The sequence below is a fragment of the Heterodontus francisci genome, unplaced genomic scaffold (genome assembly GCF_036365525.1).
Source record: "Heterodontus francisci isolate sHetFra1 unplaced genomic scaffold, sHetFra1.hap1 HAP1_SCAFFOLD_1003, whole genome shotgun sequence".
NCBI lineage: Eukaryota > Metazoa > Chordata > Chondrichthyes > Heterodontiformes > Heterodontidae > Heterodontus > Heterodontus francisci.
Window position 1 is genome coordinate 15,132 of NW_027140705.1, and position 15,764 is coordinate 30,895.

A 15,764-nucleotide genomic window follows, 5' to 3' on the forward strand; every position below is an offset into this window, starting at 1 on the left:
GCTCTGTCATTCCCCCTCGGTCCCCCCTCTCGCTCTGTCATTCCCCCTCGGTCCCCCCTCTCTCGCTCTGTCATTCCCCCTCGGTCCCCCCTCTCTCGCTCTGTCATTCCCCCTCGGTCCCCTCTCTCTCGCTCTGTCATTCCCCCTCGGTCCCCCCTCTCTCGCTCTGTCATTCCCCCTCGGTCCCCCCTCTCTCGCTCTGTCATTCCCCCTCGGTCCCCCCTCTCTCGCTCTGTCCTTCCCCCTCGGTCCCCCCTCTCTCGCTCTGTCCTTCCCCCTCGGTCCCCCCTCTCTCGCTCTGTCCTTCCCCCTCGGTCCCCCCTCTCTCGCTCTGTCCTTCCCCCTCGGTCCCCTCTCTCTCGCTCTGTCCTTCCCCCTCGGTCCCCCCTCTCTCGCTCTGTCCTTCCCCCTCGGTCCCCCCTCTCTCGCTCTGTCCTTCCCCCTCGGTCCCCCCTCTCTCGCTCCGTCATTCCCCCTCGGTCCCCCCTCTCTCGCTCCGTCATTCCCCCTCGGTCCCCCCTCTCTCGCTCCGTCATTCCCCCTCGGTCCCCCCTCTCTCGCTCCGTCATTCCCCCTCGGTCCCCCCTCTCTCGCTCCGTCATTCCCCCTCGGTCCCCCCTCTCTCGCTCCGTCATTCCCCCTCGGTCCCCCCTCTCTCGCTCCGTCATTCCCCCTCGGTCCCCCCTCTCTCGCTCCGTCATTCCCCCTCGGTCCCCCCTCTCTCGCTCCGTCATTCCCCCTCGGTCCCCCCTCTCTCGCTCCGTCATTCCCCCTCGGTCCCCCCTCTCTCGCTCCGTCATTCCCCCTCGGTCCCCCCTCTCTCGCTCCGTCATTCCCCCTCGGTCCCCCCTCTCTCGCTCCGTTATTCCCCCTCGGTCCCCCCTCTCGCTCTGTCATTCCCCCTCGGTCCCCCCTCTCGCTCTGTCTTTCCCCCTCGGTCCCCCCTCTCTCGCTCCGTCATTCCCCCTCGGTCCCCCCTCTCTCGCTCCGTCATTCCCCCTCGGTCCCCCCTCTCTCGCTCCGTCATTCCCCCTCGGTCCCCCCTCTCTCGCTCCGTCATTCCCCCTCGGTCCCCCCTCTCTCGCTCCGTCATTCCCCCTCGGTCCCCCCTCTCTCGCTCCGTCATTCCCCCTCGGTCCCCCCTCTCTCGCTCCGTCATTCCCCCTCGGTCCCCCCTCTCTCGCTCCGTCATTCCCCCTCGGTCCCCCCTCTCTCGCTCCGTCATTCCCCCTCGGTCCCCCCTCTCTCGCTCCGTCATTCCCCCTCGGTCCCCCCTCTCTCGCTCTGTCCTTCCCCCTCGGTCCCCCCTCTCTCGCTCCGTCCTTCCCCCTCGGTCCCCCCTCTCTCGCTCCGTCATTCCCCCTCGGTCCCCCCCTCTCTCGCTCTGTCCTTCCCCCTCGGTCCCCCCTCTCTCGCTCCGTCATTCCCCCTCGGTCCCCCCTCTCTCGCTCCGTCATTCCCCCTCGGTCCCCCCTCTCTCGCTCCGTCATTCCCCCTCGGTCCCCCCTCTCTCGCTCCGTCATTCCCCCTCGGTCCCCCCTCTCTCGCTCCGTCATTCCCCCTCGGTCCCCCCTCTCTCGCTCCGTCATTCCCCCTCGGTCCCCCCTCTCTCGCTCCGTCATTCCCCCTCGGTCCCCCCTCTCTCGCTCCGTCATTCCCCCTCGGTCCCCCCTCTCTCGCTCCGTCATTCCCCCTCGGTCCCCCCTCTCTCGCTCCGTCATTCCCCCTCGGTCCCCCCTCTCTCGCTCCGTCATTCCCCCTCGGTCCCCCCTCTCTCTCCCCGTCATTCCCCTCGGTCCCCCCTCTCTCTCCCCGTCATTCCCCCTCGGTCCCCCCTCTCTCGCTCCGTCATTCCCCCTCGGTCCCCCCTCTCTCGCTCCGTCATTCCCCCTCGGTCCCCCCTCTCTCGCTCCGTCATTCCCCCTCGGTGCCCCCTCTCTCGCTCCGTCATTCCCCCTCGGTCCCCCCTCTCTCTCCCCGTCATTCCCCCTCGGTCCCCCCTCTCTCTCCCCGTCATTCCCCCTCGGTCCCCCCTCTCTCTCCCCGTCATTCCCCCTCGGTCCCCCCTCTCTCTCCCCGTCATTCCCCCTCGGTCCCCTCTCTCTCTCCCCCGCTCACCATGTTATTCCCCCTCGGTCCCCTCTCTCTCTCCCCCCTCTCTCTCCCCGTCATTCCCCCTCGGTCCCCTCTCTCTCTCCCCCGCTCACCCTGTTATTCCCCTCTGTCCCCTCCCTCTCTCCCCCGCTCACCCTGTTATTCCCCCTCTGTCCCCTCTCTCTCTCTCCCGCTCACCCTGTTATTCCCCCTCTGTCCCCTCTCTCTCTCCCCCGCTCACCCTGTTATTCCCCCTCTGTCCCCTCCCTCTCTCCCCCGCTCACCCTGTTATTCCCCCTCTGCCCCCTCTCTCTCTCTCCCGCTCACCCTGTTATTCCCCCTCTGTCCCCTCTCTCTCTCACCCGCTCACCCTGTTATTCCCCCTCTGTCCCCTCTCTCTCTCCCCGTTATTCCCCCTCTGTCCCCTCTCTCTCTCCCCCGCTCACCATGTTATTCCCCCTCTGTCCCCTCTCTCTCTACCCCCGCTCACCCTGTTATTCCCCCTCTGTCCCCTCTCTCTCTCACCCGCTCACCCTGTTATTCCCCCTCTGTCCCCTCTCTCTCTCTCCCGCTCACCCTGTTATTCCCCCTCTGTCCCCTCTCTCTCTCACCCGCTCACCCTGTTATTCCCCCTCTGTCCCCTCTCTCTCTCCCCGTTATTCCCCTCTGTCCCCTCTCTCTCTCCCCCGCTCACCCTGTTATTCCCCCTCTGTCCCCTCTCTCTCTCCCCCTCTCACCCTGTTATTCCTCTCTGTCCCCTCTCTCTCTCCCCCTCTCACCCTGTTATTCCCCCTCTGTCCCCTCTCTCTCTCCCGCTCACCCTGTTATTCCCCCTCTGTCCCCTCTCTCTCTCCCCCGCTCACCCTGTTATTCCCCCTCTGTCCCCTCTCTCTCTCCCCCCGCTCACCCTGTTATTCCCCCTCTGTCCCCTCTCTCTCCCCCGCTCACCCTGTTATTCCCCCTCTGTCCCTCTCTCTCTCCCCTGCTCACCCTGTTATTCCCCCTCTGTCCCCTCTCTCTCTCCCGCTCACCCTGTTATTCCCCCTCTGTCCCCTCTCTCTCTCCCCCGCTCACCCTGTTATTCCCCCTCTGTCCCCTCTCTCTCCCCTGCTCACCCTGTTATTCCCCCTCTGTCCCCTCTCTCTCTCTCACCCGCTCACCCTGTTATTCCCCCTCTGTCCCCTCTCTCTCCCCTGCTCACCCTGTTATTCCCCCTCTGTCCCCTCTCTCTCTCTCACCCGCTCACCCTGTTATTCCCCCTCTGTCCCCTCTCTCTCTCCCCCGCTCACCCTGTTATTCCCCCTCTGTCCCATCTCTCTCCCCCGCTCACCCTGTTATTCCCCCTCTGTCCCCTCTCTCTCTCCCCGCTCACCCTGTTATTCCCCCTCTGTCCCCTCTCTCTCTCCCGCTCACCCTGTTATTCCCCCTCTGTCCCCTCTCTCTCTCCCCTGCTCACCCTGTTATTCCCCCTCTGTCCCCTCTCTCTCCCCGCTCACCCTGTTATTCCCCCTCTGTCCCCCCTCTCTCTCCCCGTTATTCCCCCTCTGTCCCCTCTCTCTCTCCCCCGCTCACCATGTTATTCCTCTCTGTCCCCTCTCTCTCTCCCCCTCTCACCCTGTTATTCCCCCTCTGTCCCCTCTCTCTCTCCCCCTCTCACCCTGTTATTCCCCCTCTGTCCCCTCTCTCTCTCCCCCGCTCACCCTGTTATTCCCCCTCTGTCCCCTCTCTCTCTCCCCCGCTCACCCTGTTATTCCCCCTCTGTCCCCTCTCTCTCTCCCGCTCACCCTGTTATTCCCCCTCTGTCCCCTCTCTCTCTACCCCCGCTCACCCTGTTATTCCCCCTCTGTCCCCTCTCTCTCTCTCCCGCTCACCCTGTTATTCCCCCTCTGTCCCCTCTCTCTCTCACCCGCTCACCATGTTATTCCTCTCTGTCCTCTCTCTCTCCCCCGCTCACCCTGTTATTCCCCCTCTGTCCCCTCTCTCTCCCCCGCTCACCCTGTTATCCCCCTCTGTCCCCTCTCTCTCTCCCCTGCTCACCCTGTTATTCCCCTCTGTCCCCTCTCTACCTCTCTCTCTCCCCCGCTCACCCTGTTATTCCCCCTCTGTCCCCTCTCTCTCTCCCGCTCACCCTGTTATTCCCCTCTGTCCCCTCTCTCTCCCCCGCTCACCCTGTTATTCCCCCTCTGTCCCCTCTCTCTCCCCCTCTCACCATGTTATTCCCCCTCTGTCCCTCTCTCTCTACCCCCGCTCACCCTGTTATTCCCCCTCTTTCCCCTCTCTCTCTCCTCCGCTCACCCTGTTATTCCCCTCTTTCCCCTCTCTCTCTCCTCCGCTCACCCTGTTATTCCCCCTCTTTCCCCTCTCTCTCTCCCCCGCTCACCCTGTTATTCCCCCTCTGTCCCCTCTCTCTCTCCTCCGCTCACCCTGTTATTCCCCCTCTTTCCCCTCTCTCTCTCCTCCGCTCTCCCTGTTATTCCCCCTCTGTCCTCTCTCTCTCTCTCCCGCTCTCCGTTATTCCTCCTCTGTCCCCTCTCTCTCTCCCCCGCTCACCCTGTTATTCCCCCTCTGTCCCCTCTCTCTCTCCTCCGCTCACCCTGTTATTCCCCCTCTTTCCCCTCTCTCTCTCCTCCACTCACCCTGTTATTCCCCCTCTGTCCCCTCTCTCTCTCCTCCACTCACCCTGTTATTCCCGTTCTCTCTCCCCCGTTCGCCCTGTTATTCCCGTTCTCTCTCCCCTGTTCGCCCTGTTATTCCCGTTCTCTCTCCCCTGTTCGCCCTGTTATTCCCGTTCTCTCTCTTCCGTTCGCCCTGTTATTCCCGTTCTCTCTCTTCCGTTCGCCCTGTTATTCCCGTTCTCTCTCTTCCGTTCGCCCTGTTATTCCCGTTCTCTCTCCCCCGTTCGCCTTGTTATTCTTGCTCTCTCTCATCCGCTCGCTGTTTTTCCCGCTGTCTCTTCCGCTCGCCCTGTTATTCCTGCTCTCTTTCCCCGTTCGCCCTGTTATTCCCGTTCTCTCTCTCCCGCTCACCGTTATTCCCGTTCTCTCTCTCCCGCTTGCCGTTATTCCCGTTCTCTCTCCCCCGTTCGCCCTGTTATTCCCGTTCTCTCTCCCCCGTTCGCCCTGTTATTCCCGTTCTCTCTCCCCCGTTCTCCCTGTTTTTCCCGCTGTCTCTCCCGCTCGCCCTGTTATTCCTGCTCTCTCTCTACTCCGCTGACCGTTATTCCCGCTCTCTCTCTGCTCCGCTGACCGTTATTCCCGCGGTCTCTCTCTGTTCCGCTGACCGTTATTCCCGATCTCTGTCTGCTCCGCTGACCGTTATTCCCGCTCTCTCTCTGTTCCGCTGACCGTTATTCCCGATCTCTGTCTGCTCCGCTGACCGTTATTCCCGCTCTCTGTCCCCAGGAGGATCGGGATATCCAGCGCTGTGCCCACCTGCAGAAGGAGTTGCTGCTTTCGGCCATCGACTGTCTAGACGCTTGCTCCGAAACCGGCGGCTACCTCGTCTACTGCACCTGCTCCGTCATGGTGAGAATCCCACGCACAGCAAGATCCCACCAACATACACTCAGACCTTGGCTGAGCAGGCTGCTCTTGTGCAGCATCCCTCTCGGTTTAACCCCTTCCTGGACGGGGCCTTCAGTTTAACCCATTCCTGGACGGGGGCCTCTGTTTAACCCCTTCCTGGACGGGTGCCTCGGTTTAACCCCTTCCTTGACTGCAGGGGGCTTCAGTTTAACCCCTTCCCGGACGGGGGCCTCTGTTTAACCCATTCCCGGACTGCAGGGGGCTTCAGTTTAACCCCTTCCCGGACGGGTGCCTCGGTTTAACCCCTTCCTTGACTGCAGGGGGCTTCAGTTTAACCCCTTCCTGGACGGGTGCCTCGGTTTAACCCCTTCCTTGACTGCAGGGGGCTTCAGTTTAACCCCTTCCCGGACGGGTGCCTCGGTTTAACCCATTCCCGGACTGCTGGGGGCTTCAGTTTAACCCCTTCCTGGACGGGTGCCTCGCTTTAACCCATTCCTGGACTGCAGGGGGCTTCAGTTTAACCCCTTCCCGGACTCATCCTTGCTGTCTCTCTGTTCCCAGGTCGAGGAGAATGAGTGGGTTGTCGATTATGCTCTGAAAAAACGGAACGTCAAATTGGTACCGACCGGTTTAGATTTTGGCAAAGAAGGTTTTACAAGGTAATTTATATTTAAATCACAGTTACACAGTGAGTGATCCTCGCCCTGAATAAACAGTGACTCTGTACAGTTACACAGTGAGAGACCCTCACCCTGAATAAACAGTGACTCTGTACAGTTACACAGTGAGAGACCCTCACCCTGAATAAACAGTGACTCTGTACAGTTACACAGTGAGTGATCCTCACCCTGAATAAACTGTGACTCTGTACAGTTACACAGTGAGTTACCCTCACCCTGAATAAACAGTGACTCTGTACAGTTACACAGTGAGTGATCCTCACCCTGAATAAACAGTGACTCTGTACAGTTACACAGTGAGTGATCCTCACCCTGAATAAACAGTGACTCTGTACAGTTACACAGTGAGTGATCCTCACCCTGAATAAACAGTGACTCTGTACAGTTACACAGTGAGTGATCCTCACCCTGAATAAACAGTGACTCTGTACAGTTACACAGTGAGTGATCCTCGCCCTGAATAAACAGTGACTCTGTACAGTTACACAGTGAGTGATCCTCGCCCTGAATAAACATTGACTCTGTACAGTTACACAGTGAGTTACCCTCACCCTGAATAAACAGTGACTCTGTACAGTTACACAGTGAGTTACCCTCACCCTGAATAAACAGTGACTCTGTACAGTTACACAGTGAGTTACCCTCACCCTGAATAAACAGTGACTCTGTACAGTTACACAGTGAGTGTCCCTCACCCTGAATAAACAGTGACTCTGTACAGTTACACAGTGAGTGACCCACACCCTGAATAAACAGTGACTCTGTACAGTTACACAGTGAGTTACCCTCACCCTGAATAAACAGTGACTCTGTACAGTTACACAGTGAGTGTCCCTCACCCTGAATAAACAGTGACTCTGTACAGTTACACAGTGAGTGACCCTCACCCTGAATAAACAGTGACTCTGTACAGTTACACAGTGAGTGATCCTCACCCTGAATAAACAGTGACTCTGTACAGTTACACAGTGAGTGACCCTCACCCTGAATAAACAGTGACTCTGTACAGTTACACAGTGAGTGATCCTCACCCTGAATAAACAGTGACTCTGTACAGTTACACAGTGAGTGACCCTCACCCTGAATAAACAGTGAATCTGTACAGTTACACAGTGAGTGACACTTACCCTGAATAAACAGTGACTCCGTACAGTTACACAGTGAGTGACTCTCACCCTGAATAAACAGTGACTCTGTACAGTTACACAGTGAGTGATCCTCACCCTGAATAAACAGTGACTCTGTACAGTTACACAGTGAGTGACCCTCACCCTGAATAAACAGTGACTCTGTACAGTTACACAGTGAGTGATCCTCACCCTGAATAAACAGTGACTCTGTACAGTTACACAGTGAGTGATCCTCACCCTGAATAAACAGTGACTCTGTACAGTTACACAGTGAGTGATCCTCGCCCTGAATAAACAGTGACTCTGTACAGTTACACAGTGAGTGATCCTCGCCCTGAATAAACAGTGACTCTGTACAGTTACACAGTGAGTGATCCTCACCCTGAATAAACAGTGACTCTGTACAGTTACACAGTTAGTGACCCTCACCCTGAATAAACAATGACTCTGTACAGTTACACAGTGAATGACCCTCACCCTGAATAAACAGTGACTCTGTACAGTTACACAGTGAGTGATCCTCACCCTGAATAAACAGTGACTCTGTACAGTTACACAGTGAGAGACCGACACCCTGAATAAACAGTGACTCTGTACAGTTACACAGTGAGTGACCCTCACCCTGAATAAACAGTGACTCTGTACAGTTACACAGTGAGTGATCCTCACCCTGAATAAACAGTGACTCTGTACAGTTACACAGTGAGTGATCTTCACCCTGAATAAACAGTGACTCTGTACAGTTACACAGTGAGTGATCCTCACCCTGAATAAACAGTGACTCTGTACAGTTACACAGTGAGTGATCCTCACCCTGAATAAACAGTGACTCTGTACAGTTACACAGTGAGTGATCTTCACCCTGAATAAACAGTGACTCTGTACAGTTACACAGTGAGTGATCCTCACCCTGAATAAACAGTGACTCTGTACAGTTACACAGTGAGTTACCCTCACCCTGAATAAACAGTGACTCTGTACAGTTACACAGTGAGTGTCCCTCACCCTGAATAAACAGTGACTCTGTACAGTTACACAGTGAGTTACCCTCACCCTGAATAAACAGTGACTCTGTACAGTTACACAGTGAGTTACCCTCACCCTGAATAAACAGTGACTCTGTACAGTTACACAGTGAGTGATCCTCACCCTGAATAAACAGTGACTCTGTACAGTTACACAGTGAGTGATCTTCACCCTGAATAAACAGTGACTCTGTACAGTTACACAGTGAGTGATCCTCACCCTGAATAAACAGTGACTCTGTACAGTTACACAGTGAGTTACCCTCACCCTGAATAAACAGTGACTCTGTACAGTTACACAGTGAGTGTCCCTCACCCTGAATAAACAGTGACTCTGTACAGTTACACAGTGAGTTACCCTCACCCTGAATAAACAGTGACTCTGTACAGTTACACAGTGAGTTACCCTCACCCTGAATAAACAGTGACTCTGTACAGTTACACAGTGAGTGATCCTCACCCTGAATAAACAGTGACTCTGTACAGTTACACAGTGAGTTACCCTCACCCTGAATAAACAGTGACTCTGTACAGTTACACAGTGAGTTACCCTCACCCTGAATAAACAGTGACTCTGTACAGTTACACAGTGAGTGATCCTCACCCTGAATAAACAGTGACTCTGTACAGTTACACAGTGAGTGACCCTCACCCTGAATAAACAGTGACTCTGTACAGTTACACAGTGAGTGATCCTCACCCTGAATAAACAGTGACTCTGTACAGTTACAGTGAGTGATCCTCACCCTGAATAAACAGTGACTCTGTACAGTTACACAGTGAGTGACCCTCACCCTGAATAAACAGTGACTCTGTACAGTTACACAGTGAGTGACCCTCACCCTGAATAAACAGTGACTCTGTACAGTTACACAGTGAGTGATCCTCACCCTGAATAAACAGTGACTCTGTACAGTTACAGTGAGTGATCCTCACCCTGAATAAACAGTGACTCTGTACAGTTACACAGTGAGTGACCCTCACCCTGAATAAACAGTGACTCTGTACAGTTACACAGTGAGTGACCCTCACCCTGAATAAACAGTGACTCTGTACAGTTACACAGTCAGTGATCCTCACTCTGAATAAACAGTGACTCTGTACAGTTACACAGTGAGTGACCCTCACCCTGAATAAACAGTGACTCTGTACAGTTACACAGTGAGTGATCCTCACCCTGAATAAACAGTGACTCTGTACAGTTACACAGTGAGTGACTCTCACCCTGAATAAACAGTGACTCTGTACAGTTACACAGTGAGTGATCCTCACCCTGAATAAACAGTGACTCTGTACAGTTACACAGTGAGTGACCCTCACCCTGAATAAACAGTGACTCTGTACAGTTACACAGTGAGTGACCCTCACCCTGAATAAACAGTGACTCTGTACAGTTACACAGTGAGTGACCCTTACCCTGAATAAACAGTGACTCTGCACAGTTACACAGTGAGTGACCCTCACCCTGAATAAACAGTGACTCTGTACAGTTACACAGTGAGTGATCCTCACCCTGAATAAACAGTGACTCTGTACAGTTACACAGTGAGTGACCCTCACCCTGAATAAACAGTGACTCTGTACAGTTACACAGTGAGTGATCCTCACCCTGAATAAACAGTGACTCTGTACAGTTACACAGTGAGTGACCCTCACCCTGAATAAACAGTGACTCTGTACAGTTACACAGTGAGTGACCCTCACCCTGAATAAACAGTGACTCTGTACAGTTACACAGTGAGTGACCCTTACCCTGAATAAACAGTGACTCTGTACAGTTACACAGTGAGTGATCCTCACCCTGAATAAACAGTGACTCCGTACAGTTACACAGTGAGTGATCCTCACCCTGAATAAACAGTGACTCTGTACAGTGACACAGTGAGTGATCCTCACCCTGAATAAACAGTGACTCTGTACAGTTACACAGTGAGTGATCCTCACCCTGAATAAACGGTGACTCCGTACAGTTACACAGTGAGTAACCCTCACCCTGAATAAACAGTGACTCTGTACAGTTAGACAGTGAGTGACCCTCACCCTGAATAAACAGTGACTCCGTACAGTTACACAGTGAGTGATCCTCACCCTGAATAAACAGTGACTCCGTACAGTTACACAGTGAGTGACCCTCACCCTGAATAAACAGTGACTCCGTACAGTTACACAGTGAGTAACCCTCACCCTGAATAAACAGTGACTCTGTACAGTTAGACAGTGAGTGACCCTCACCCTGAATAAACAGTGACTCCGTACAGTTACACAGTGAGTGACCCTCACCCTGAATAAACAGTGACTCCGTACAGTTACACAGTGAGTGACCCTCACCCTGAATAAACAGTGACTCTGTACAGTTACACAGTGAGTGATCCTCACCCTGAATAAACAGTGACTCTGTACAGTTACAGTGAGTGATCCTCACCCTGAATAAACAGTGACTCTGTACAGTTACACAGTGAGTGATCCTCACCCTGAATAAACAGTGACTCTGTACAGTTACACAGTGAGTGACCCTCACCCTGAATAAACAGTGACTCCGTACAGTTACACAGTGAGTAACCCTCACCCTGAATAAACAGTGACTCTGTACAGTTACACAGTGAGTGACACTTACCCTGAATAAACAGTGACTCTGTACAGTTACACAGTGAGTGATCCTCACCCTGAATAAACAGTGACTCTGTACAGTTACACAGTGAGTGATCCTCACCCTGAATAAACAGTGACTCTGTACAGTTACACAGTGAGTGACCCTCACCCTGAATAAACAGTGACTCCGTACAGTTACACAGTGAGTAACCCTCACCCTGAATAAACAGTGACTCTGTACAGTTACACAGTGAGTGACACTTACCCTGAATAAACAGTGACTCTGTACAGTTACACAGTGAGTGACACTTACCCTGAATAAACAGTGACTCTGTACAGTTACAGTGAGTGATCCTCACCCTGAATAAACAGTGACTACTGTTACACAGTGAGTGACACTTACCCTGAATAAACAGTGACTCTGTACAGTTACACAGTGAGTGACACTTACCCTGAATAAACAGTGACTCTGTACAGTTACACAGTGAGTGACCCTCACCCTGAATAAACAGTGACTCTGTACAGTTACACAGTGAGTGATCCTCACCCTGAATAAACAGTGACTCTATGCAGTTACACAGTGAGTGATCCTCACCCTGAATAAACAGTGACTCTGTACAGTTACACAGTGAGTGATCCTCACCCTGAATAAACAGTGACTCTATGCAGTTACACAGTGAGTGATCCTCACCCTGAATAAACAGTGACTCCGTACAGTTACACAGTGAGTAACCCTCACCCTGAATAAACAGTGACTCTGTACAGTTACACAGTGAGTGACACTTACCCTGAATAAACAGTGACTCTGTACAGTTACAGTGAGTGATCCTCACCCTGAATAAACAGTGACTCTGTACTGTTACACAGTGAGTGACACTTACCCTGAATAAACAGTGACTCTGTACAGTTACACAGTAAGTGACACTTACCCTGAATAAACAGTGACTCTGTACAGTTACACAGTGAGTGACCCTCACCCTGAATAAACAGTGACTCTGTACAGTTACACAGTGAGTGATCCTCACCCTGAATAAACAGCGACTCTGTACAGTTAGACAGTGAGTGACCCTTACCCTGAATAAACAGTGACTCTGTACAGTTACACAGTGAGTGATCCTCACTCTGAATAAACAGTGACTCTGTACAGTTACACAGTGAGTGATCCTCACCCTGAATAAACAGTGACTCTGTACAGTTACACAGTGAGTGACCCTCACCCTGAATAAACAGTGACTCTGTACAGTTACACAGTGAGTGATCCTCACTCTGAATAAACAGTGACTCTGTACAGTTACACAGTGAGTGATCCTCACTCTGAATAAACAGTGACTCTGTACAGTTACACAGTGAGTGATCCTCACTCTGAATAAACAGTGACTCTGTACAGTTACACAGTGAGTGATCCTCACCCTGAATAAACAGTGACTCTGTACAGTTACACAGTGAGTGACCCTCACCCTGAATAAACAGTGACTCTGTACAGTTACACAGTGAGTGATCCTCACTCTGAATAAACAGTGACTCTGTACAGTTACACAGTGAGTGATCCTCACCCTGAATAAACAGTGACTCTGTACAGTTACACAGTGAGTGATCCTCACTCTGAATAAACAGTGACTCTGTACAGTTACACAGTGAGTGATCCTCACCCTGAATAAACAGTGACTCTGTACAGTTACACAGTGAGTGATCCTCACTCTGAATAAACAGTGACTCTGTACAGTTACACAGTGAGTGACCCTCACCCTGAATAAACAGTGACTCTGTACAGTTACACAGTGAGTGATCCTCACTCTGAATAAACAGTGACTCTGTACAGTTACACAGTGAGTGATCCTCACCCTGAATAAACAGTGACTCTGTACAGTTACACAGTGAGTGACCCTCACCCTGAATAAACAGTGACTCTGTACAGTTACACAGTGAGTGATCCTCACCCTGAATAAACAGTGACTCCGTACAGTTACACAGTGAGTGATCCTCACCCTGAATAAACAGTGACTCTGTACAGTTACACAGTGAGTGATCCTCACCCTGAATAAACAGTGACTCTGTACAGTTACACAGTGAGTGATCCTCACCCTGAATAAACAGTGACTCTGTACAGTTACAGTGAGTGATCCTCACCCTGAATAAACAGTGACTCCGTACAGTTACACAGTGAGTAACCCTCACCCTGAATAAACAGTGACTCTGTACAGTTACACAGTGAGTGACACTTACCCTGAATAAACAGTGACTCTGTACAGTTACAGTGAGTGATCCTCACCCTGAATAAACAGTGACTCTGTACTGTTACACAGTGAGTGACACTTACCCTGAATAAACAGTGACTCTGTACAGTTACACAGTGAGTGACACTTACCCTGAATAAACAGTGACTCTGTACAGTTACACAGTGAGTGACCCTCACCCTGAATAAACAGTGACTCTGTACAGTTACACAGCGAGTGATCCTCACCCTGAATAAACAGTGACTCTGTACAGTTACACAGTGAGTGATCCTCACCCTGAATAAACAGTGACTCTGTACAGTTACACAGTGAGTGATCCTCACCCTGAATAAACAGTGACTCTGTACAGTTACACAGTGAGTGATCCTCACCCTGAATTAACAGTGACTCTGTACAGTTACACAGTGAGTGATCCTCACCCTGAATAAACAGTGACTCTGTACAGTTACACAGTGAGTGATCCTCACCCTGAATAAACAGTGACTCTGTACAGTTACACAGTGAGTGATCCTCACCCTGAATAAACAGTGACTCTGTACAGTTACACAGTGAGTGACCCTCACCCTGAATAAACAGTGACTCTGTACAGTTACACAGTGAGTGATCCTCACCCTGAATTAACAGTGACTCTGTACAGTTACACAGTGAGTGATCCTCACCCTGAATAAACAGTGACTCGGTACAGTTACACAGTGAGTGATCCTCGCCCTGAATAAACAGTGACTCTGTACAGTTACAGTGAATGACCCTCACCCTGAATAAACAGTGACTCTGTACAGTTACACAGTGAGTGATCCTCACCCTGAATAAACAGTGACTCTGTACAGTTACAGTGAATGACCCTCACCCTGAATAAACAGTGACTCTGTACAGTTACAGTGAGTGATCCTCACCCTGAATAAACAGTGACTCTGTACAGTTACACAGTGAGTGACTCTCACCCTGAATAAACAGTGACTCTGTACAGTTACACAGTGAGTGATCCTCGCCCTGAATAAACAGTGACTCTGTACAGTTACACAGTGAGTGATCCTCACCCTGAATAAACAATGACTCTGTACAGTTACACAGTGAGTGATCCTCGCCCTGAATAAACAGTGACTCTGTACAGTTACACAGTGAGTGATCCTCATCCTGAATAAACAGTGACTCTGTACAGTTACACAGTGAGTGATCCTCACCCTGAATAAACAGTGACTCCGTACAGTTACACAGTGAGTGATCCTCACACTGAATAAACAGTGACTCTGTACCGTTAGACAGCGAGTGACCCTCTAGTGACTCCCTCCATCTCGATATGTTCACAGGTTCCAGGAGCGCCGTTTCCACCCCTCCCTTCGCCTCACACGACGTTTTTATCCGCACACTCACAACATGGACGGCTTCTTTGTTGCCAAGTTCAAGAAGTTTGCCAACTCTGTGCCACCGAGGGCCGACGCAGCGGAAACGCCTGCCGGCGAGGCTGAACTGGCAGCGGCTGGCGAGGGTCAGGGGTCGAACGTCCAACGACCCCGTGGTGACCCCAGCTCCGCCCAGAAGCCGAAGAAAGCCCAGCAGAGCCGGAAAGCGACGGGGCGCGGGGTTGGAGGTCGGGGGTTGGGCGTCAGGGGCCAGAGGCTCGGCGGCAAGTTCAGACTGCAGAAGACGCTGAAAGGCTCGGGGGTCAGAGGTCGCCGGCAGGTCAAGCTGCGGAAGGCCCGATGAGAAGGTCAAGGGCGTCAAGTCGACCAAGGTCTGGTGCGAAGATCAGGGATTGGAGGCCGTCAGAAGACTGCGGAAGACTGAGTGAGAATCCCGGGCGTCACAAGGATGGAGACGGAGATGGGAATCCCTGTTGTTAAATTCCTGACCCGCCGAACCCCGAGATTACCAAGGATTGACCCCCAACCTTCGCTGCCTCACCTCAGCTAGTTTTACGTCTGATGTTCCGTTCTGTGATATTGTAATCTGTTTTTACAATAAACTTCTACAATTCAGACACCGTGTCTGCCTTCACTATATCCTGCTCGCGCCCTCCTTCATGCACACCCTACATCAGCCGGGCATGTGCTCCGCAGAGATGCTCAAGAACTATAGAGCGGTGATTTTAGGGGACTTTATTTGCCCAAATAGCAACTGGGATAATTTTAGTGTAAAAGGGAAAGGGGGCGGGAGGAATTTCTGAAAAACGTTCAGGAGATCTTCCTTGACCAGTATGTCCTCAGCCCAACTAGAAAGGAGGCATGGCTGGAGAGTGAGGTGGACCGAGTGTCACCGGGGGAGCACTTGGGGAAGAGTGATCATCGTGTCGGGGAAGAGCGATCATCGTATCGCAAATTTTAGATTCGTAATGGAGAAGGGCGGCACAGCGGTTAACACCGCAGCCTCTCAGTTCCAGCGACCCGGGTTCGGTTCCGGGTACTGCCCGTGCGGAGTTTGCAAGTTCTCCCTGTGACCTGTGTGGGTTTCCGCCCACAGCCAAAGACTTGCAGGTTGATAGGTAAATTGG

The 15,764-nt window shown here is 52.5% G+C and overlaps 1 protein-coding gene across 1 annotated transcript in view; it reads left to right on the top strand.

Annotated features, from left to right (window-relative positions):
- Positions 1-15,252, top strand: part of LOC137360531 (28S rRNA (cytosine(4447)-C(5))-methyltransferase-like) — a 30,065-nt gene extending 14,813 nt beyond the window's left edge. Inside the window, exons 2-4 of the mRNA XM_068025933.1 lie at positions 5,496-5,618; positions 6,180-6,277; positions 14,584-15,252. Of these exons, the coding sequence (XP_067882034.1) occupies positions 5,616-5,618; positions 6,180-6,277; positions 14,584-14,980 (498 nt within the window). The 5' untranslated portion in view covers positions 5,496-5,615 and the 3' untranslated portion in view covers positions 14,981-15,252. The remainder of the gene's footprint in view (positions 1-5,495; positions 5,619-6,179; positions 6,278-14,583) is intronic.
- The last annotated feature ends 512 nt before the right edge of the window (positions 15,253-15,764 follow it).